Source organism: Aotus nancymaae, unplaced genomic scaffold (genome assembly GCF_030222135.1).
Source record: "Aotus nancymaae isolate 86718 unplaced genomic scaffold, 86718_ANA_hifiasm-v0.15.2.pri h1tg000021l, whole genome shotgun sequence".
NCBI classification, from domain to species: Eukaryota; Metazoa; Chordata; class Mammalia; order Primates; family Aotidae; genus Aotus; species Aotus nancymaae.
In genome coordinates this window covers 11,117,884-11,141,272 of record NW_026988433.1, presented here as the reverse complement: position 1 = coordinate 11,141,272, position 23,389 = coordinate 11,117,884, and the positions used below count along the sequence as shown (strand labels likewise).

At 47.1% G+C, this 23,389-nt stretch overlaps 2 protein-coding genes and 1 non-coding gene across 17 annotated transcripts in view; all 3 read left to right on the top strand.

Annotated features, from left to right (window-relative positions):
* Positions 1-15,951, top strand: part of PSMD9 (proteasome 26S subunit, non-ATPase 9) — a 30,073-nt gene extending 14,122 nt beyond the window's left edge. Inside the window, exons 4-6 of one of the 2 annotated variants that reach the window (XM_064379675.1) lie at positions 798-899; positions 14,852-14,937; positions 15,591-15,951. In XM_064379675.1, coding sequence (XP_064235745.1) covers positions 798-899; positions 14,852-14,937; positions 15,591-15,618 — 216 coding nt within the window. In that variant the 3' untranslated portion in view covers positions 15,619-15,951. Of the gene's footprint in view, positions 1-797; positions 900-14,848; positions 14,938-15,590 lie in introns of both variants that reach the window. The other variant, XM_064379674.1, reaches the window with a different exon arrangement.
* On the top strand, positions 7,585-7,647 carry LOC135276320 (U7 small nuclear RNA). The gene has a single exon (XR_010343886.1). It is a non-coding gene; the product is annotated as a U7 small nuclear RNA (small nuclear RNA).
* A 107-nt stretch (positions 15,952-16,058) lies between the features above and the next one.
* Positions 16,059-23,389, top strand: part of CFAP251 (cilia and flagella associated protein 251) — a 98,673-nt gene continuing 91,342 nt past the window's right edge. For 8 of the 14 annotated variants that reach the window (XR_010343795.1, XR_010343796.1, XR_010343797.1 and 5 more), the window contains exons 1-2: positions 20,193-21,200; positions 22,536-22,877. Coding sequence is in view for 11 of the 14 variants with exons in the window: in XM_064379671.1 (XP_064235741.1) it covers positions 20,772-21,200; positions 22,536-22,877 (771 nt within the window). In the remaining 3 variants the exon portion in view is untranslated. Of the gene's footprint in view, positions 16,430-20,191; positions 21,201-22,535; positions 22,878-23,389 lie in introns of those variants that run through there. The other 6 variants (XM_064379664.1, XM_064379663.1, XM_064379668.1 and 3 more) reach the window with 3 other exon arrangements.

Below are 23,389 nucleotides of genomic sequence, written 5' to 3'. Positions count from 1 at the left end.
GGTCTGTGTTCTTAGGACCTAGAGCAAGAGCGTCACTCTAGTCCTGGGTCCACCTTGTGCCTGTGGCTGCTTGTGTGGGGGCTTCTAGGGCAAATGTCCGGTCTACATTTTTTTTTTTTTTGAGACAAGTCTCACTCTGTTGCCCAGGCTGAAGTGCAGTGGCATGATCTAGGCTCACTGCAACCTCCACCTCCTGGGTTCAAGCAATTCTCCTGCCTCAGCTTCCCAAGTAGCTGGGACTACAGGCACGAGCCACCATGCTCGGCTAATTTTTGTATTTTTAGTAGAGACGGGGTTTCACTATGTTGGCCAGGCTGGTCTTGAACTCCTGACCTTGTGATTAGCCTGCCTCAGCTTCCCAAAGTGTTGGGATTACAGGCGTGAGCCACTGTGCTCGCACTATATCTTGTCTAAATTTTCACCACTGAATAAAATGGGCCCAGCCTGGCTTGCCTTCTTTTACCCTTGAATCTGGGTTAGGACCCCAAAGAGCATCATTTGGCCTTTCCCATGCTCCTCAAGGCCTTCACAGTGTCTGGTAACTGCCAGCTCTCAGACATTGGGCAAACCCGGTCATCTTTATTAGAGCTGCCCTCAAAGGAATCCCAGGAGGAGGTGGCCCCATTACCCACTGCCTCTTCCCGCATGAGGTTTCAACATCCCTGACCTCTGTTTTGGGCCTGCCCTGTAGGAAACAAGTTCATGACCTTGGCATTAAAGTAGGTATTGAAGATTAGAGAACACGAGGAGCACATTGAACCTCTAGGCTGATTTTCCATTTTTCCTTCCCTCTCCAGGGTCTGCAAGTGGATGATGAAATTGTAGAGTTCGGCTCTGTGAACACCCAGAACTTCCAGTCTCTGCATAACATTGGCAGTGTGGTGCAGCACAGTGAGGGGGTGAGTGGGGCTGCCTGGTGTCTCCGGCTGTTTGGGCTTTTCTAACAGCATGCCATAGACTGGTGGCTTACAAACAACAGAAGTTTATTACAGATCTGAAGGTAGGGAAGTCCAAGATCAAGGCACCAGTAGATTTAGTGTCTGGGGTGGGCTTGCTTCCTAGCCTCTAGGTGGTGCCCTCTTGCTGTGTCCTCACATGGCGGAAAGCAGGAAATCTGGAACCTCTTGTATAAGGGCACTAATCCCAGTGGTGGCTCCACCCCTCATGACCTAATCACCTTGCAGAGACCCCACCCCCTAATACCATCACATTGGCTGTTAGGATTTCAACATATGAATTTGAGGGGGTCACAGACATCCAGATCATAGCACTCAGCCTCTGGACTGTAGCCCTGGAGTTGCTGGGGCAGGAAGTGTTGCTGAGGCCTTGGACTTGCCTTGATGGTGTTGCTCGACACAGCCTAACTCAAGGCCTTGGCACCTGCTGTTCCTTCTGCCTAGAATGCTCTTCCTCTTCATCCTCCCTCTGCTTTACACCAGTAACATGCTCGCAGGGGGCCTTTCCTGGCTACCTTAACCCAAATTCCCCTCTCCTCTATCCTGTCTCTGTTTTCATTTAGCAAGGTTTCTTAGAGATCTTTTCTTTCTCTTTTTTCTTGCTTTTGAGATGGAGTCTCACTCTGTCACCCAGGATGGAGTGCAGTGGTGCTATCTTGGCTCACTGCAACCTCTACCTCCCGGTTCAAGCGATTCTCCTACCTCAGCTTCCTGAGTAGCTGGGACTACAGATGCGCGCCATCATGCCTGGCTAATTTTTTTTTTTTTTTTTGAGACAGAGTCTTACTCTGTCACCAGGCGCCAGGCTGGCATGCAGTGGTGCGATTTTGGCTCACTGCAACCTCCGCCTCCCGGGTTCAAGCAGTTCTTCTGCCTCAGCCTCCCGAGTAGCTGGAACTACAGGCGTGTGCCATGACGCCCCACTAATTTTTTGTATTTTTTAGTAGAGACGGGGTTTTACCATGTTGGCCTGGATGTTCTCGATCTCTTGACCTTGTGATCTGCCTGCCTCAGCTTCCCAAAGTGCTGGGATTACAGGTGTGAGCCACTGCGCCCGGCCTAATTTTTGTATTTTTAGTAGAGATGGGGTTTCACCATGTTGGCCAGGTTGGTCTCGAACTCCTGACCTAATGATCTACCCGCCTTGGCCTCCCAAGTGCTGGAATTATAGGTGTGAACCACCGTGCCTGGCCCTTTTCTTTTTAAAGACAGAGTCATGCTCTTTCACCCAGGCTGGAGTGTGGTGGTACCATCATAGCTACCACACTGGCTAATTATTTTATATTTTGTAGAGATGGGGTCTTGCTATGTTGTCCAGGCTGGAATTTTTTTTGGTGTTGTGTTTTAGCAAAGATCCACACTTTTCAGGAGTGATATTTTGGGAAAGCCCAGGGAAATTATTAACTAAAGTTTTTGTTCCCAAATGAAGTCTCCAGTTTAACCAACAGTTCTGTTTTTTTGAGACAGAGTCTCGCTCTGTCGCTAGACTGGAGTGCAATGGTGGGATCTCTGCTCACTGCAACCTCCGCCTCCCTGGTTCAAGTGATTCTTCTGCCTCAGCCTCCCAAGTAGCTGAGACTACAGGTGCACGCAACCATGCCCAGCTAATTTTTGTATTTTTAGTAGGGATGGGGTTTCACCATGTTGGCCAGGCTGGTCTTGAACTCCTGACCTTGTGATCCACCCGCCTCAGCCTCCCAAAGTGCTGGGATTACAGGCATGAGCCACCGCGCCTGGCCCAGTTCTGGGTTTTTTGACTCCTGCTCAGCTGCATGGCTCATCCTCTTGTAACCCATCAGTGCAGGCTGGGCTGGGTCAAGTCAGGAGATGGCTGGCAGGGGCCTGTGCCCTGGCTAGTGGTCAGGCCATTGTTTCTGCGCTGATACTGTCATCAAATCTGTAACTCGTATGGACATTTAAAATGGTGATTTTGCTGGGCGCAGTGGCGTGTGCGTGTGGGCTGAGGCTGGAAGATCGCTTGAGTCCAGGAGTTCTGGGCTGTAGTGCGCTATGCTGATTGGGTGTCCGCACTAAGTTCAGCATAAATACAGTGACCTCCCGGGAGTGGGGGGACCACCAGGTTGCCTAAGGAGGGGTGAACTGGCCCAGGTCCGAAATGGAGCAAGTCAAAACTCCCGTGCTGATCAGTAGTGGGATTGATTGCACCTGTGAATAGCTACTGCACTCTAGCCTGGGCAACATAGCAAGACCCCGTCTCTTAAAAAAAATACAAATAATAAAAATAAAATGGTAATTTTGTGAAATTTATCAGTTCTTTTGCTTATGGCTCTTGCATTTTGTGTCTGCTTAAAGAAATTCTTTTTAATTCTTTTATTGGTTTATTTTTATTTTTCCTTTAGTCCATCTGAAATTTATTATTATTGTTATTTGAGACAGTTTCACTCTGTCACCCAGGCTGGAGTGCAATGGTGCAATTTTAGTTCACTGCAACCTCTACCTCCTGGTTCAAGTGATTTTCCTGTCTCAGTCTAAGGAGTAGCTGGGACTACAGGTGCCCGCCACCATGCCTGCCTAATGTTTGTATTTTCAGTAGAGACGGGGTTTTGCCATGTTGGCCAGGCTGGTCTCGAACTCCTTGCCTCTGTTGATTCAACCACCTCAGCCTCCCAAAGTGCTGGGACTACAGGTGTGAGCCACTGTGCCCAGCCTATTTTTATTATTTTTTCAACAGTTTTATTGAGATTAATTCACAAACTACACAGTTCACCCCTTTAAAGTAGTTTTTAGTGTAGTCACAGAATTGTGCGACCATCACAATTTTACAACATTTTCATCACCTCTCCTCCTGAGGCAGCCACTTTCCAGCCATGTGTCTTGCAGAAAGTCTGCTCATGTATTAGCATACAGAGCTGCTGGTTGGTTTTGTTAAGGTGTAATTTACCTACACCAAGATCCATCTTTTTCAGTGTATAGTGTCATGAGTTTTCTGTTTTTTTTAAATTAATTAATTTTTTTTTGAGATGGAGTTTCACTCTTGTCACCTAGGCTGGAGTGCAACGGCTCCATCTCGGCTCACTGCATCCTCTGCCTCCCAGGTTCAAGCGATTCTCCAGTCTCAGCCTCCCAAGTAGTTGGGATTATAGGCACCCACCACCAAGCCTGGCTAATTTTTTTTTTTTTTTTTTGAGATGGAGTCTTGCTCTGTAGCCCAGGCTGGAGTGCAGTGGCACGATCTCGGCTCACTGCAACCTTTGCCTCTCAGGTCCCAGTTCAAGTAATTCTCCTACCTCAGCCTCCCAAGTAGCTGGGATTACAGGCACGAACCACCATACCCAGCTAATTTTTGTATTTTTTAGTAGAGACGGGGTTTCTCTACTAAAAAATACAAAAATTAGTTGGCCAGTCTGTTCTTGAACTCTTGACCTCATGATCTGCTCGCCTCAGCCTCCCAAAGTGCTGGGATTACAGGCGTGAGCCACTGCACCCAGCCAGGCCTGGCTAATTTTTTTTGTATTTTTAGTAGAGATGGGATTTTACCATCTTGGCCAGGCTGGTCTCAAACTCCTGACGGCCTCCCAAAGTGCTGGCATTACAGGAGTGAGCTACCGCACCCAGCCATTCCTGTTGAGTTTTCACAAATTTATGTAGTATGTCATCACCACCATGATGAAGGTCAAGAACATTCTATTACCCCATAAAATTGCCTCAGGCCTCTTTGTAGTTAATCCCTCTCCCCGAACTTCCAGAATGTCATAGAGAGAGAAACCACACAGTATGTTTCCTTTTGAGTCTGATGTCCTTCACTTAGAGTGGATTCTGAGACTCTTCTGTCTGTTGTGTGAATCTGTAATTCATTCATTTTTTTTTTTTTCTTTGAGATGGAGTCTTGCTCTGTTGTCCAGACTGGAGTGCAGTGGTGCAATCTCAGCTCACTGCAACCTCTGACCCCAGGTTCAGGTGATTGTCCTGCCTCAGCCTCCTGAGTAGCTGGGATTGCAGGTGCCAAGCTAATTTTGTGTTTTTAGTAGAGACAAGGTTCACCATGTTGGCTAGTCTGATCTTGACCTCCTGACCTCAGGTGATCCACCCGCCTCAGCCTCTCAAAGTGTTGAGATTAGAGGTGTGAGCCACTGTGCCTGGCCTAATTTGCTGCTTTTGATTCCTAAATAGTACTCCAAGGTGTAGATGGACCACAGATTATTTATCCACTTACCAGTGAGGGACGTTGAAGTTGTTTCCAGTTTTTTGTCATTCTGAGAAAAGCTTCTGATTTTTAATCTATCTTTCCCAGTTAAATGTATTCTACCTTCCTTGTAGGCCTATAAATCCTTCTTTATAAAGGTAGTCATTCAGTTTTAAGCAAAATGAACCTTGTCTTCATGTGAAATTTCATGGGGAATTCCAAGATGTCACTGGATAAAAGCTGAGCTGCCTCAGTGGGCTGCAGGGTGGAGAAGGCTGAGCTGCCTCAGTGGGCTGCAGGGTGGAGAAGGCTGAGCTGCCTCAGTGGGCTGCAGGGTGGAGAAGGCTGAGCTGCCTCAGTGGGCTGCAGGGTGGAGAAGGCTGAGCTGCCTCAGTGGGCTGGAGGGTGGAGAAGGCTGAGCTGCCTCAGTGGGCTGGAGGGTGGAGAAGGCTGAGCTGCCTCAGTGGGCTGGAGTGTGGAGAAGGCTGAGCTGCCTCAGTGGGCTGGAGTGTGGAGAAGGCTGAGTTGCCTCAGTGGGCTGGAGTGTGGAGAAGGCTGAGCTGCCTCTCGGTGGGCTGGAGGGTGGAGAAGACTGAACTGCCTCAGTGGGCTGGAGGGTGGAGAAGGCTGAGCTGCCTCAGTGGGCTGGAGGGTGGAGAAGGCTGAGTTGCCTCAGTGGGCTGGAGTGTGGAGAAGGCTGAGCTGCCTCTCGGTGGGCTGGAGGGTGGAGAAGACTGAACTGCCTCAGTGGGCTGGAGGGTGGAGAAGGCTGAGCTGCCGAGGTGGGCTGGAGAGTGGAGGAGGTTACATGTTGTGAGAAGGGCCTGCCTAGCTTCAGCCTCATCCCCTCAGGGGACCTGAGCTCAGCTGGAGAATCAAGGATCCAGTTTCCTTATCTCTTTTGTGAGTCAAGAAAACCTCAGGGCATTCAATGGGAGACATTTAGGTAGTTTGCAATTTTGTGGAGATTAACACTCTTGTAGATACTTCTCTATTTCTTTTTTTTTTTTTTTTTTTTGAGATGGAGTCTTGCTCTCTTGCCCAGGCTAGAGTGCAATGGTGCTATCTTGGCTCACTGCAACCTCTCTCTCCTGGGTTCAAGTGATTCTCCTACCTCAGCCTCCTGAGTAGCTGGGACTACAGGTGCCAGCAACCATGCCCAGCTAATTTTTGTATTTTTAGTAGAGACCAGGTTTCACCATATTGGCCAGGCTGGTCTCGATCTCTTGACCTCGTGATCTGCCTGCCTCAGCCTCCCAGAATGCTGAGATTACAGGTGTAAGCCACCGTGCCCTGCCGATACATCTCTATTTCTTTAGCAAACTTTCTTTTCTTGAAATGGGGTCTCGCTCTTGTTGCCCAGGCTGTAGTGCAATGGCTCAATCTTGGCTTATTGCCTCATCCATCTCCTGGGTTCCAGTGATTCTCTTGTCTCAGTCTTCAGAGTAGCTGGGGTTATAGGAACCTGCCATCATGCCTGGCTAATTTTTGTACTTTTGTACAGATGGGGGTTTCACCATGTTTTTGGCCAGGCTGGTCTTGAACTCCTGACCTCAGGTGATCCACCCACCTCAGCCTCCCAAAGTGCTGGGATTATGTGTGTGAGCCACTGCTCAAACTTTCTACAGGTGGGATTTCTAGAACAAATACCTATATTTTCAAGAGGAAAAAATATTTAAAAAATGTAAGTGACTGCTGATGGATAAGGTGATTTCTTTTTGGGTGATGAAAATAATCCAGAATTAGATAGTGTTGATGGTTTATACTAAATATACTGAATATACTAAAACCCACTTAGTTGTATACTTTAAAATGGTGAATTTCATTGTATGTGAATTATGTCACAATGATAAGATAGGCTGGTTGCAGTTGTTCACACCTGTAGTCCCAACAATTTGGGACGTCAAGGCAGGAAGATCACTTGAGGTCAGGAGGTTGAGGTTGAGACCAGCCTGGGCAATATTGTGAGACTGTCTCTCTAAAATGTTTTTTTTTTTTTTTTGAGACAAAGTCTCGCTCTTGTCTCCCAGGCTGGAGTGCATCTCCAGCTCACTCGTGATCTCGGCTCACTGCAACCTCTGCCTCCCCGGTTCAAGCCATTCTCCTGCCTCAGCCTCCTGAGTAGCTGGGATTACAGGTACTTGCCTCCATGGCCAACTAATTTTTGTATTTTTAGTAGAGATGGTTTTTCACCATGTTGGACAGGCTGGTCTCTATCTCCTGACCTCAGGTGATCTGCTTGCCTCGGCCTCCCAAAGTGCTGGGATTACAGGCATGGTGGCACGTGCTTGTAGCCCCAGCTGCTCTGGAGGCTGAGACGGGAGAATCACTTGAACCGGGGAGTTCAAGGGTGCAGTGAGCCAAGGTCATGCCACTGCACTCCAGCCTAGATGAGAGAGTGTTACCTTGTCTCAAATAAATAAAATGCGTATTTATCCTTAAAAAAAAATCACATAGTGCAATTTTATTTACAAATAAAAGTTCTAGTGTTACAGCTTTTTGAGAATTTGTCTAGCAGGTCTTCTGGTTGTCACTGGAAATGCCCCCTCCCCCCAAACAATTTTTTAAAAAGTCCTGTGTCTTTCCCTTCCAGTGCCTTTGGCTGCACATGCTGGGTCTTGTGCTAGGTACTGGGGCTGTAATGGGGAAGGAAGCAAACAGGGGCCTTGCCTTGGGAGCACTTTGGTGGGGGAGACAGGCATTTGTCAAATATCACAGCTGCATAATGATACACACTGCTAAGTGTTATGAAGGAAGAGTGTTAAAAAGCTCAGAGAGTAAATCATGCGACCCTGATTTAGTTTGGGATTGAAGGCGTGTTCCTCAGGACGTGACCTTCAGATGTGTATAGAAGTTTCTCTGGTTGGCAGTGGGGAGGGGAAGCTGGCAGGGAGAAAAGCCTTCAAAGCAGGTTCATAGGCCCTGGGGTGGGAGGATCAAAGAACTCAAAGGAGATTGGAGCCCAGAGCACAGTGGAGAGATGGGGAGGAGGCGAGGCTGGGAGGTGTAAGGTCAGGCTTGTGGTCCTTAGTAAAGATTGTTTTATTTTTTCCTGAGATGCTGAAGGGAGCCACCATACAGTTCCAGATCGGGGTGTGACGTGTACGAAGCTTTCTCTGGATGTTAGGTAGTGAACAGACTGGAGGGTGACAGAGCTTTAGCAGCCAGTCAAGAGAGGATGGTGGCTGTGACAAATGGGGTAGAGGAAGAGGCCTATAAGAGAGACATTTAGAATGTAAAATCCATGGGCCTTAACCTGATGGAGTGTGTCAAGGAGGCCTCCAGGTTTCCAGCCTGCCCAGGGGTGTCATTTACAGAACTGGAAACACACGACTGTGTCCCTCACACAGTTTCTGGGCGTGGGTACATGTGTCTACAGCCACTGCTTTTTTTTTTTTTAAAGGACAGGGTCTCTTGCTCTGCTGCCCAGGCTGGAGTGCAGTGGTGCAATCTTAGCTCATTGCAACCTCAAACTCCAGGGCTTGAGCAATCCTCCTGCCTTGGCCTCCCAAGTGGCTGGGACGACAGGTGCGCACTAGCACACCCGGCTAATTTTTTTTCATTTTTTGAAGAGACAGTCTTGCTATGTTGCCCAGGATGGCCTAGAACTCCTGGGCTCCTGCCTGAGCCTCTCAAAGCATTGGGATTATTAAGTGTGAGCCACCATGCCTGGCTGTGATTCCATCTCGACAAAGATGACGCAGAAAAGGCCTACTGTACATGTTGCTCTGGATTTCTGCCCACTTCACAGGGAATTCCGTGTCAGCACATGTTTATCTTCATTCTTTTGAATGATCCCACCATATCCATTGGTCGGTTCACCTCTTTTACTTAGCCAGCCTCCCATATTGGACATTTAGGTTGTTTCCAGTGTTTGGCCATTACAAACAATGGTGTAGTGAGTGTCCTGGCCTGCGGGAGAATGTCTGCCATATTGCTAGATGTGTCATTACTGAGTTGAAGGCAGTGCACATTTACCCTTCATGGATCTTGTCAAGGAGCCCTCCCGGAAGCTTGTGCCAGTGCACATTCTCTCAAGTAGTACCCATGAGTGTGTCTCTTTCTAGCTCTCCCTACTATGCTTTGCAATAACATAGTTATTCTTTGACAATCTGGTAGGAAATGACTTTTTTTTTTTTTGGGATGGAGTCTAGCTCTGTTGCCCAGGCTGGAGTGCAGTGGCATGATCTCAGTTGACTACAACCTCCATCTCCCAGGTTCAAGCAAATTTCCAGCCTTAGCCTCCAGAGTATCTGGGACTATAGGTATGTGCCACCACCTCCAGCTAATTTTTACATTTTTAGTAGAGATGGGGTTTTATCATGTTGTCTAGGCTGTTCTTGAACTCCTGACCTCAGGTGATCCGCCTGCCTCAGCCTCCCAAAGTGCTGGGATTACAGGTGTGAGCCACTACACCCGGCTGGAAATGGCATTTTGCTGGGGTTTTTTCTTTATGTTATATTTTCTTAGATTCAGAGATTCCACTGATAGACCTGATATATATATTTTTTGTGGTAAATATATATATATATGTAAATATAAATATAAATATACAAATACAAAAATTGCCCGTCGTGGTGGCTCACACCTGTAATCCAAGCACCTTGGAGGCCAAGGCTGGTGGATCACCTGAGGTCAGGAGTTCAAGACCGGCCTGACCAACATGGTGAAACACATCTTTAAAACAAACAAACAGAAATACAAAAATTAATATTTTAGGCTGGGTGCTGTGGCTCACACCTGTAATCCCAGGAGTTTGAGACCTGCCTGGCCAACATAGTGAAACCCTATCTCTACTAAAAATACAAAAATTAGCCAGGCGTGGTGGCACGAGTCTAATCCCAGTTACTTACGAGACTGAGGCAGGAGAATTGCTTGAACAAACCCGGGAGGCAGAGGTTGCAGTGAGCTGAGATCGTGCCACTGTACTCCGGCCTGGGCAACAAGAGCTAAACTTAATCTTAAAAAAAAAATTACCATTTTAACCCTTAAAAAAATCTACACTTCAGTAGCATTAAGTACGTTCACATTGTTTTACAAAGATCACCCTACCCATCTCCAGAACTTCTTCACCCTCCTCAGCTGAAACCCAGTCCCTATTAAACACTAACTCTCCATTCCACTTTCCCAGCCCCGAGACACCCACCATTCTACTTTCTCTTTCTGTGAATTTGACTACTCCAGGGACCCCCATCTAGGTGAAATCTTGCATACTGCAGAGTTTTTTTTAAAGATGGTATCTCTCTCTGTTGCCCAGGCTGGAGTGCAGTGGCGCTATCTCAGCTCACTGCAACCTTAGCCTCCCAGGTTTGAGCCATTCTTCTGCCTCAGCCTCCCTTAGTAGCTGGGACTACAGGCACGTGCCACCAGGCCCGGTTAATTTTTGTATTTTTAGTAGAGATAGGGTTTTGCCATGTTGGCCAGGCTGGTCTTGAGCTCCTTACCTCGGGTGATCTGCCTGCCTCAGCCTCCCAAAGTGCTGAGATTACAGGATATTGTATTGTTTTTTTTTTTTTTTGAGACGGAGTTTCGCTCTTGATACCCAGGCTGGAGTGCAATGGCGCGATCTCGGCTCACCGCAACCTCCGCCTCCTGGGTTCAGGCAATTCTCCTGCCTCAGCCTCCTGAGTAGCTGGGATTACAGGCACGCGCCACCATGCCCAGCTAATTTTTTGTATTAGTAGAGACGGGGTTTCACCATGTTGACCAGGATGGTCTCGATCTCCTGACCTCGTGATCCACCCGCCTCGGCCTCCCAAAGTGCTGGGATTACAGGCTTGAGCCACCGCGCCCGGCCTAGGATATTGTATTGTTTTTATCCGGCTTTTTTCAGTTAGCATAATGTCCTCAAGGTTCATTCATGTTACAGCATGTGTCAGAATTTCCTTCCTTTTAAAGGCTGTATAATATTCCACAGTATGTGTACACCACATTATTTTTGTCCATTCATTAGTCCATGGACACAGGATTGCTCCACCTTTTTGTTGTGAATAATGCTGTGAACATGGTTGTACCAATATCTGTTCAAATCCTGCTTTCATTTCTTTGCATATACACCCAGAAATTTAATTTCTGCATCATATGGTCATTCTATATATAAGGTTTCTAAAAACTTTTTTAACTTTAATATATGAACTTTTTTTGTTTTTTTTGAGAGGGAGCCTCGCTTTGTCACCTAGGCTGGAGTGCAGTGGCACAATTTCAGCTCACTGCAACCTTCACCTCCTGAGTTCAAGCAGTTCTTTTGCCTCAGCCTCCCAAGTAGCTGGGACCACAGACACATGCTACCATCAGCTAATTTTTGTAATTTTAGTAGAGACGGGGTTTCACCATGTTGGCTAGGATGGTCTCCATCTCTTGACCTCATGATCCGCCCGCCTCGGCCTCCCAAAATGCTGGGATTACAGGCGTGCACCACCGCACCCAGCCTTGTTTTTTTTTTTTTTTTTTTTTGTAATCAGGGTGTGGTGGAATCCCACTGTGGTTTTGATTCTCATTTCTCTAATGATTAGTGACATGGAGCGTCTTTTCCTGTGCTTTTTGATCATTTGTATATCTTCTCTGAAGATATGTCTATTCAGGTTGGGTGGTATGGCTCTCTCCTGTAATCCCAGTGCTTTCGGAAGCCAAGGCAGGTGGATCACTCGAGCTCAGGAGTTCAAGACCAGCCTGGGGATTATGATGAAACCCTGTCTCTAGAAAAAAAACACAAAAATTACTTGTTGTGGAGGCTTGTGCCTATAGTCCCAGCTACCCAGGAGGCTGAGGCAGGAGAATCACTTTAGCCTGGGAGACGGAGGTTGCAGTGAGCTGAGATCATGTCACTGCACTCCAGCCTTGGTGACAGGAGTGAAACCTTGTCTCAAAAAAGAAAAAAGAAAAAAAAGAAATGTCTGTTCAAGTCCTTTGCTCATTTTCTAATCAGATTTTTTGTTGATGTTGAGGTATAGGAGTTATTTATATGTTCTGGATATTAAATCCTTATTATATATGTGATTTGCATGTATTTTCTTTCCTTTTTTCTTGTTTTGAGTCAGAATCTCACTCTGTCACCCAGGCTGGAGTGTAGTGGCACATTAATGGCTTACTGCAGCCTTGAGTTCCTGGGCTCAAGTGATCTTCCCATCTCAGCCTCCCAAGTAGCTGGGACTGTAGGTGTGCAACATCAAACCTGGCTAATTAAAAACAAATTTTTTTTTTTAAGATGAGATCTCCCTGTGTTGCCCCCTGGTCTTGAACTTTTGGTCAGAAGCAGTCCTCCTGCCTGAGCCTCTGAAAGTGCTGGGATTACATGTGTGAGCCACTGTACCTAGCATATATGTGTTTTCTCCTGCCATGTGGGTTGCCTTTCCACTCTGTTAATAGTGTCATTTGATACATAAAAGTTTTAGTTTTGTTTTTGTTTATTTTGTTTTTGAGATGGAGTTTCGCTCTCATTGCCCAGGGTGGAGTGCAATGGTGCGATCTTGGCTCACTGCAACCTCTGCCTCCCAGGTTCAAACAATTCTCCTGTCTCAGCCTCCCAAGTAGCTGGGATTACAGGCATCTGCCACTACACCCGGCTTATTATTTGTCTTTTAAGTAGAGATGGGGTTTCACCATGTTGGTCAGGCTGGTATCAAACTCTTGACCTTAGATGATCCACCTGCCTCAGCCTCCCAAAGTGCTGGGATTACAGGTGTGAGCCACCGCGCCTGGCCAAAAGTTTTAGATTTTTGATGACATCTTGTTTTATTTATTTATCTTTATTTTTTTGAGACAGGGTCTCACTCTGTTACCCAGGCTGGAGTGCAGTGGTGTGATCATAGCTCACCGCAGCCTCAACCTCCCAGAGATCCTCCTGCCTCAGCCCCGCTGAATAGCTGGGACTACAGGTGCACACCACCATGCCTGGCTAATTTTTGTACTTTATGTAGAGTCAGGGTTTTACCATGCCCAGGCTGGTCTTGAACCTCTGGGCTCAAGTGATCCTCCTGCCTCCCAAAGTGCTGGGATTACTGGTGTTAGCCGCTGCACCCAGACATGGTATTTTAATTTGTAATTTTCTTTGGTATGTACTCCCCCCACTTTAATTTTAATTTTTAAAATTAAATTTTAAAAATTTTAATTTTTAAATTAAATTTTAAAAATTTTAATTTTTAAATTAAATTTTAAAAATTTTAATTTTTTAAATTAAATTTTAAAAATTTTAATTTTTAAAATTAAAGTAATAGATAATAGGCTGGGTGCAGTGGCTCATACCCGTAATCCCTGCACTCTGGGAGGCCAAGCTGGGTGGATCACCTGAGGTCAGAAGTTCATGACCAGCCTGGCCAACATGGTGAAACCGCATCTCTACTAAAAATACCAAAATTATCTGGGCATGGTGGCGCGTACCTGTAATCCCAGCTACTCAGGAGGCTGAGGCAAGAGAATCGCTTGAAACTGGAAGGTGGAGGTTGCAGTGAGCCAAAATTGTGCCACTGTTCTCCAGACTGGGCAACAGAGTGAGACCCCCATGTCAAAAAAAAAAAAAAGAAAGTAAGTCATACATACATGCGGGGCATGGTGGTGCACGCCTGAAATCCCAGCATTTTGGGAGGCTGAGGTGGGCAGATCACTTGAGCCCAGGAAATAGAGACCAGGCCAGCCAATATGGTGAAGCCTTGTCTCTACTAAATATACAAAAAAATTAGCTGGACATGGTGGTGCATATCTGTAGTTACTGAGAAGGCTGAGGCACAAGAATCACTTGAACCTGGGAGGCTGAGGTTGCAGTGAGCTGAGATTGCACCACTGCACTCCAGTCTGGCAACAGAGCAAGACTCTGTCTCAGAAAAATAAATACATACATACACTTGGTTAAAGAATTGATAATATGGAAATATATAAAAGTGAACATCTTCCTTTTATTCAAAAGGACTAGTCCTCTCTGGAAGTAACCACTCTTAACAGGTTTTTGCATGTTGTTCCAGAAAACTTCACATGCACAAAGCAACATAGGTATCCTTATAGAAAATATTATCAGCTGGGCACGGTGGCTCATGCCTATAATCCCAACACTTTGGGAGGCCGAAGTGGGTCTATGACCTGAGGTCAGGAGTTCTGAGACCAGCCTGGCCAACATAGTGAAACTCTGTCTCTACTAAAATTATAAAAATTAGCCAGGTGTGGTGGCACACACCTGTAGTCCCGCTACTCGGGAGGCTGAGGCACAAGAATCGCTTGAACCCGGGAGGTGGAGGTTGTAGTGAGCCGAGATCATGCCACTGTACTCCAGCCTAGGTGACAGAGCGAGACTCTGTCTCAAAAAAAAAAAAGAAAAAAGAAAATATTATCAAACAGGTTCACACTTTGCTAGGGTTTTTGTTTTGTTTTGACTAAAACACTTCTTCTCTTACTGTATTTGAACAATACCTATTGATGGACATTTCTGGTGTTTTCAATTTTGAATCTCCACATCGCCCTGGAATGAGCACTTCATTTGCATGTCATCTTGTAATTGTGTATATGTACCTTGGATGTACCTTTTACAGATTGTTAGTGGAGGGACATGTGTTTTTCGAGGAAGATGGTACTTACTGATGTCAACACCTGGCTGCCTCGAGAGTACAGCGCCACGTTCCCCACACTCTCGCCAACCACAGGATTATGCTGAAAATAAAAATCTTTACCAGTTTCATAGGCAAAACATGGGGTCTCAGCATTTTAGCCTGCATCTCTGAGTATGAACGAGGCTGAACATGAAACAAGCTTATTTTCCTTTCAGAAGCCCCTGAATGTGACGGTGATCCGCAGTGGGGAGAAACAACAGCTTAGACTTGTTCCGACACGCTGGGCAGGAAAAGGACTGCTGGGGTAAAGTATCTGTTTCTGCTCATTCTCACTGGGGCATCATTTGAATGTTTGTTAAACATGATAGGAGAAGGCTGGGGAGACATTGGGGAATAATGGGAATCCCCAGTTTGCATGGAAACTGCAGATTAATCCTCATACTAGGAACCAGACTACAGCTATAGAAGCAGAGGGAGCCCCAGTGTCTGTCTCGTCTGTCCTGGGATGGGAGTCTCTCTAGTTCATTCAGGAACTGGGCATTTGATTTTTTTTTTTTTTTTTTTCAGACGGAGTCTTACTCTGTCGACAGGCTGGAGTGCAGTGGCATGATCTCAGCTCACTGCAGCCTCTGCCTCCTGGGTTCAAGCGATTCCCCTGCCTCAGCCTCCTGAGTAGCTGGGACTACAGGCACGCGCCACCACGCCCAGCTAATTCTTTGTATTTTAGTAGAGACAGTTTTTCACCATGCTGGCCAGGATGGTCTCAATCTCTTGACCTCATGATCCACCCACACAGGTCTCCAAAGTGCTGGGATTACAGGCGTGAGCCACCATGCTTGGCTTACTTTAAATTAAAAGAATGAAAGAACATGGGTGAAAAGGTCAGAAGGGCCCAGCCTCTGACCTTCCTGAAAGGAGCCTCCAAACTTATGCCATTCCTTTTCTTCTCTCTTCCAGCTGCAACATTATTCCTCTGCAAAGATGATTGTCCCTGGGAACAGTTACGGAAGGCATCTTCCCTTGCTCTGGACTTGGGTCTGGGGATTTCCTTGTTGTCTTCTCTCCCTGAAGCATAAGGATCTGGAAGAGGCTTGTATCCTGAACTTCTGGATGCTGGCAGTGCTGTGGCCCACCAGTGTTACCTCTCTGGATTAAGGCATTCTTAAACACTTGTGCTTGGCGTCTTCTGCAAATTAGGCCATGGCCCTAAATGGGAATTCTCCAGATTGTGGGCAAGTGAGCGGAAGTTACTCTGGCAGATGCTGATGTGATTATTACCAATATTTTTAATAAACAGAGTTTTACAGTGCTGATATGACCCTGTTGTCACCCCAACTGAATTTCTTTTGAACTCCCTAGACCAAAGTTCGGATGGGGTCAGAACAGCTTCATAGAAAGTTGGGCAAAACAAGCCAGCAATTGCGAAGTCAGGCTTTGACCAACACATTTCTTTGCACTGAGGCCTTGCAATGCTGTGGATATGGAAGTTGCTAAGTAGTTCTGTGCCTCCTCAGTGGCTGGGCCTTTCAGACCACAGGAGCTCCCTTTGGAGAATGGGAAAGCCTGGAGGTAGTCCAGTGTGGTGTTGTGTCAGCTTCCTCTTTAGGATCCCACCAGAGGGCAGCAAGCTCCTTTCACTTTGCTAATAAAAGCCTCTATGTTTTTGTGTGTTTTTGTTTTTTGGAGACAGGGTCTTGCTTTGTCACCCAGGCTGGAGTGCAGTATCATGATCAATGTTCACTGAAGCCTCGACCACCTGGGCACTGCCTCACCCACCCACATATCTGGGACCACAGGTGTGTACCACCATGCATAGCTAATTTATTTTTTGCAGAGACAGAGTCTCCCTGTGTTGATCAGGCTGGTCTCAAACTCCCAGGCTCAAGCAATCCTCCTGCCTTGGCCTCCTAAAGTGTTGGGATCACAGGCGTGAGCCACTTCTAGTTTGACTTTTTATAATTGAACCTCCTGGCTATGCCCCGAGATCAGTACTAATTTGTAAACTGCTGAGGTGTGGATAGGAACGGGTAGTGCTGGCAGATCAGACCTCTTGAAAATGCTTATTCTTCCTCCCTTTTTTGTCTTTTTTTTTTTTTTTTTTTTTTTTTGAGACTGAGTTTCGCTCTTGTTACCCAGGCTGGAGTGCAATGGCATGATCTCAGCTCACTGCAGCCTTCGCTCCTGGTTCAAGGGATTCCTCTGCCTCAGCCTCCTGATTAGCTGGGATTACAGGTGGCTGCCACCAAGTCAGGCTAATTTTTTTATACTTTTAGTAGAGACGGGGTTTTACCATGTTGGCTAGGCTGGTCTCGAACTCCAGACCTCAGGCGATCCACCCGCCCCAGCCTCCCAAAGTGCTGGGATTACAGACGTGAGTCACCATGCCCGGCCTTGTCTCTTTTAGGATGGTAATATGAGTCCCAGTGATTCCTGCCGATGCTTTGAATTTCCTCTTCTCCATGATATCACAGTGTTTATTTCCCCAGTTCTTGCATACCACTTTCTGTTTTGGCAGTTCTGCCAGGTAACCCTGTGTTCCTTGGGACTGGTTTTGCTGCGGTTGGATACAGATACCAGCTCGCCTTAATGGGATCAGTATTGCTGTGTGCTTCCAGCCACTGGTTCTCATGCTCAATTCCAAAGCCCTCCTATTGGGCAAATTCCCTCAAATAGTATTTGACCCAACAGCCACACACATATTCCCCTCTGGTAGCCACAGACATGCTGTGTTTACCAATGTTTGCTGTTTAAATTGCATGTTCTAATTCCAAGTATTTTCCAGTCTCTGTTTATAAGTCTCAGACTATAATAAACACAGCTTGCCTCAGTTTATCCTTTTTTATTTTGAGATGTATGCATATTAAATTACCATCACTGGGGCATAGCAATGGGGGCGGGGAGAATTATTCACTTTCTCCTAAAAGGAAAGCAGCAAAGAGCCTTTTGTCTCAGTGGTTATGGCTGGTTTCCCGCAGGGTTCCCAGTGGAAACCCGTGTGGTCACCTGTTGCCATCTTCTGTAAGATTCTAGTGGAGACTCACTTTGACGTGGAATGATCCTAATAGATTTAGCCAGACTGGTTTTGCAGAAACGCTCTGTGCTGAGAACTGGAAACGATTGCACCCTATGTCATATCTGCCTCCACCAGCTGGGACTGTCTGCAACACGCGGTGCCCGGTGAAGAGGCAGGCAGGACAGTTCCGTGCTGCATCCATGAGACCTGGAAATTCTGTTTGCTTTTGGAAAAAGAGTATTGTATCCGAGTTCATCCTTCTCCACCCCATCTTGCCAAGGCTGCGGAAAGTAAAAATTGACAGTATTGGCCGCTGCAGCGGGGACGGGACCATGGGAAAATGGGGCTCGCGAGAGCAAAGGAAGGAAAGCGAGGAAAGCCGATGCCGCCAGCAACCGGCAGGGGGCGCGCCGGCCACGCTCGCCACCGCTTCCTGGGCACGTGACCACTGCCCCGCCCTGTCGCTTTAGGGTCTGTCGCTTCCGGCGGCGGCGGTTGCCATGGGGACGGAGCTTGGGTGGCAACCAGAAGTAGGGAGCTGGTGGAGAAGGTGGCGGCTGCTGGAAGGAGGCCCGGGAGGTGGCTGAGGGGTCCAGGCAGCGGGACGACTCCGGCCTTTTGAGGACTGGGGTGGGTTCTCTCTGTAAGTCTGGGGCGGAGGCCACGGGGCCTTGGCGGGAGTCCCCGGCCTGGCGGGGTCTGGCGCCTCTTGGGGGGCACTCACCCGACCCGGGCCTTGTGGGACCTGGGGTGGCCCCAGGGAGACCTGAGTTGGAGGCAGAGGCCGCACCTAGGCTTTAATCCCCCTGCAGAGCCACGGACCTGGCCTTCCAGATGCGCCGGCGAAGTTGGGCTCAGTCAGAAGAGGCTGGTGGTGAGAGTCCTCGACTTGAATCACAGCAGTAATTTTTCAGCTAGAGAAACTAAGTGCCAGAGAGATCTCTTTCTTACTAGCAGTGTCGTCTTAAGTAAGTCACTTCACCTCTCAGAGCCTCAAACTCATTCATTCATTATTATTATTGTTATTTTTATTTACTTATTTATTTTTGAGACAGTCTCGCTCTGTCGCCAGGCCGGAGTGCAGTCGTGCGATCTCGGCTCACTGCAACCTCCGCCTCCCAGGTTCAAATGATCCTCCTGCCTCAGCCTCCCGAGTAGCTGGGACTACAGGTGGCATCATCACGCCCAGCTAATTTTTGTATTTTTAGTAGAGACGGGGTTTCACTATGTTGCCCAGGATGGTCTCCATCTCTTGACCTTGTGATCTGCCCGCCTCGGCCTCCCAAAGTGCTGGGATTACAGGCCTGAGGCACTGTGCCCAGCCTCAATATTTAATTACTTTTTTTTTTTTTTTCTAGAGATGAATTTGAGGAGCTGATACATTTAGTGCTAAGAAATTAAGAAATAGAAATACGTTTTCTACCCTGTACTCTTTGGGACTTTATTTTCAAAGAGTTGAGTTCTCTTATTCTAATGTCAACGAAAATGTGGAGATTGTTTTTTCGTTCCGCGTCCAACTCTTTAGGCATGAAATATCCATCCTTGTTTTCCTAGTTCAATCTCTTGTTATAAGGAATAACTGAGAGATATGTCCGAAGGCTTTCAAACTGTTCGTTTCTTTGCACATTCGAGTTGGTTTTCTCTCAAATAATAACAATTGCTACAATTTTTTCAAGCTGTATGTGCCAAAACTGTTTTGAACATTTTATATATGTTAGCTCTTCTTTACAACAACCCTAGAATTTAGGATTATTCTTTTTATTTTGCCCATGAGAAAATGTGGACTATGAAGAGTGAAGTGACGTGCCCAACGTCACAGAGCAAGTGCCTGGTGGAAATGGGATTCAGTGCTAGGACAGCTGACAGCGAGGCCCACACTTAACCACAAGGCTACCCTGCTGCTTCTTGTAGTCCTGTTTCTAGAATTGTTGTTAATATGTGGGTTATGCATTTTGCTGCCTGTGGGAATATGAACATATTTTAAATGAGTTAGAAGCCTCCAAGGATTTTAATCCTAGAAAGTGGAGAGGCCCTGGATCAATATTTTTAAGATCTGGGCCACAAATACATATACTGTAAGATTTCCCGGTCAGGCGTGATGGCTCACCCCTGTAATCTCAGCATTTCGGGAGACCAAGGCAGGCGGATCACTTGAGGTCAGGAGTTCAAGATCAGCCTGGCCAACTTGGTGAAACCCCGTCTCCACTGAAAAAATACAAAAGTTAGCCTGGTGTGATGACACATGCCTGTAATCCCAGCTACTCGGGAGGCTGAGGCAGGAGAATAGATTGAACATAGGAGACGGAGGTTGCAGTGAGCCAAGATTGCACCACTGCACTCCAGCCTGGGCAACAGAGTGAGACCATCTCAAAAAAAAAAAAAAAAAAAAAAAAAAAAAGATTTCCCACAAATATAACAATCTTTTTTTTTGAGACAAAGTCTCGCTCTGTCACCCAGGCTGGAGTGCTGTGGTGTGATCGCTGCTCACTGCAACCTCTGCCTCCCAGGTTCAAGCAATTCTTCTGCCTCAGCCTCCCGAGTAGCTGGGATTACAGGCGCCTGCCACCATGCCTGGCTAATTTTTTGTATTTGTAGTAGAGATGGGGTTTCACCATGTTGGCCAGGCTGGTCTCAATCTCCTGACCTCAAGTGATCCTCCTGCCTCAGCCTCCCAAAGTGCTAGGATTACAGATGTCAGCCACCGTGTCTGGCCAGAACTATGACATTCTTTTTTAATTTAATTCTTTAAGATGGAGTTTTGCTGTTGTCACCCAGGCTGGAGTGCAATGGCACAATCTCGGCTCACTGCAACCTCTGCCTCCCTGGTTCACGTGATCCTCCTGCCTCAGCCCGCACAGGCACCCACCACCACACCTGGCTAATTTTTGTATTTTTAGTAGAGATCAGGTTTCATCATGTTGGCCAGGCTGGTCTCGAACTCCTGACCTCAGGTGATCCATCTGCCTTGGCCTAGTGGTGGGATTATAGGCATGAGCCACTGCGCCTGGCCAGGAACATGACATTCGTTTTATTTCTGTGGAAAGGGACCAGAGCCGGTTGTTCACATTTAATAGGTTAGCACACTAGGAAATGGAAATGGAAACCCAAGGAGCCGGCTAGTTATTATGGTCAAAATCTCTCCAGAGGAAACTCTACAGAGAAGGATGTCAGATGCAGAGGAAGCCCCCAGAGAATCGACAGGAAAAAATGGAGAAACAGAAGTGAAAGAAGAGGAGGGATCTAATCCAAATTATAAAGAAGTAGAAAATCCCCAAGAGGAATTGAAAGATGACACATTAGCATGGAGAGAGTCTCAGGAGGAGGAGAGGAAAAAGGGTGAGGAGGAAGGGGAGGAGGAGGAGGAGGAGGACGGGGAGGAGGACAAAGAGATTGTCATGGAAGAAACTGAGGCAAAAGCTGGAGAAGCCCAGGAGGAAGAGGCTTCAGGAATACAGAAAGAAACCACAGTGGAGCCCCAAGAAATGAAAAAGTCCATGACCAGTTTGGAGACACGGATTACCGATTCCCAGTCAATCACTTCGGGAATTTTCCCAGTAAGTAATCATCTTAATTCATTCATAATCATTAATTGAATGCTTAGTATAGGCCAGACTATGGGAACACAAAATCAAATCAGATACAACCCATTTACTGTTGCCCAGGCTGGAGGGCAGTGGCACGATCTCAGATCACTGCAACCTCTGCTTCCTGAGTTCAAGCAATTCTCCTGCCTTAGCCTCCTGAGTAGCTGAGATTACAGGCATTAGCCATCACACCTGGCTCATTTTTTGTATTTTCAGTAGAGATGAGTTTTGGTATTACCATGATGGCCAGGCTGGTCTCAAACTCCTGACCTCAGGTGATCCACCCGCCTTGGCCTCCCAAAGTCCTGGGAGCCACCGCTCCCGGCCACAATCCATTATTTTAAGGAGCTCTACGGTGTGTAGGGAGGCAGAGCCATGAGTGCAGTGATGGAAAGATGTACAGGAGATGAAGCAGGGCCTCTTAACCCACTTTGGAGGATGGCCAGGGAAAGCTTCCTGGAGGAGGTGTGTGCCGCAGCTGAAGTGTGCTCCTCTCAGAATGGAGTCAGTATGATAATAGGAGTGTAGGTTTCCCACAGACTGCTCCTAGCAGGAGAGCTCAGCTGTGGCCTAAGAATAGGTCACTCTCTATGAGTAGTCAGCCTTCTGGAGACCGCTAGTGCCACTTAGAAGAATGATTTTGCCATTGTGGTCTGCTGGTAGGCCAAGAATAAACTTGAGCACACCCATGTTTGTCTTTCCTTGCCTTTGCCTTGTCTTTTTCCCTCTCCCTCTCCCTCTCTTTTCCCTCTCCCCTCCCCTCTCTTTTCCCTCTCCCCTCCCCTCTCTTTTCCCTCTCCCCTCCCCTCCCCTTCTCTCCTCTCTCCTCTCCCCTCCTCTCATCCCTCCTTCCTTCCCTGGGTCTCACTTTGTCACCTAGGCTGAAGTGCAATGGCATTGATCTCTCACAAGCCGCCTCAACCTCCCAGGCTCAAGTGATCCTCCCACCTCAGCCTCCTGACTAGCTGGAACTACAGGCATGCACCACCATGCCCAGCTAATTTTGTTCATTTCTGGTAGAGATAAGGTATCACTATGTTGTCCAGGCTGGTCTTGAACTCCTGGGCTCAAGTGATCCTCCCCCCTTGGCCTCCCAAAGTGCTGGGATTACAGGTGTGGGCCATTGCACCTATCTTGTTTTGTTTTTTAAGTAAAAATGTTCCAGGCTCTTTTAAAAAACATTTCATAATTCCAAGGTGAAGCTGACACTAAGACTGGCTGATTAGGAATAGAAAAGGGAAATGAAAGGTGAAGGTAGCAGCACATACTGTATGTGGAATCATGATCTTTTATTTCCTTTTAAAGACAACCCAAAGAGGTAGCGAGTCAAAGCCTTCCTTACAGTCAGAGGATTCAGAAGCAGATGAACTTGAATTTCTTGATTTGGATCAAATCAGTCCTGAGGAACAACAGATGAGTTCCCCTGAAAGGCAGCCCTCGGGAGAGCTTGAGAACACCAACCAGAGGCCCCAAGATGAACTGGGACGAGAAAGAAGGGACTTGGAGCCAGAAAAGAGAGAGGAGGGACAAGAAAGAAGTGTATCCTCTATCCAGTCCATAGCAGGGATCTCCAGGGAGTCACTGGTGTCCACCACCACAGAGGACATTTTGTTTCAAAAGGATAAAAGTGCCCCGGTGTATCCCTTGGTAAGTAGAATGTTTTTACACCTCCCCCAGCGCTTTGAGAGTATTGTGCAATTGGGAATTTTATGCATGTGGGGAAAAAAAAAACCACCAAAAGGATACTTTTAAAACTAATAATAGACTTGTGTCTTTTTTTTTTTTTTAAGATGGAATCTTGGTCTGTCGCCCAGGCTGGAGTGCAGTGGCACGATCTGGGCTGGCTCACTGCAGTCTCCACCTCCTGGGTTCAAGCGATTCTTGTGCCTCAGCCTCCCGAGTAACTGAGATTAAAGGCATGAACCACCATGCCTGGCTAATTTTTGTATTTTTAGTAGAGGTGGGGGTCTCGCCGTGTTGGCCAGGTTAGTCTTGAACTCCTTACGTCAGGTGATCCACCTGCTTTGGCCTCCCAAAGTGCTGGCATTAGAGGCATGAGCCACTGCGCCCGGCCTAGACTTCTGTCTTTTAAAGTTAAGAGCTCCAACTGAAACATGTGTGACTGAACATGAACTTGAGAGCTGCATCTGGGTTCAATC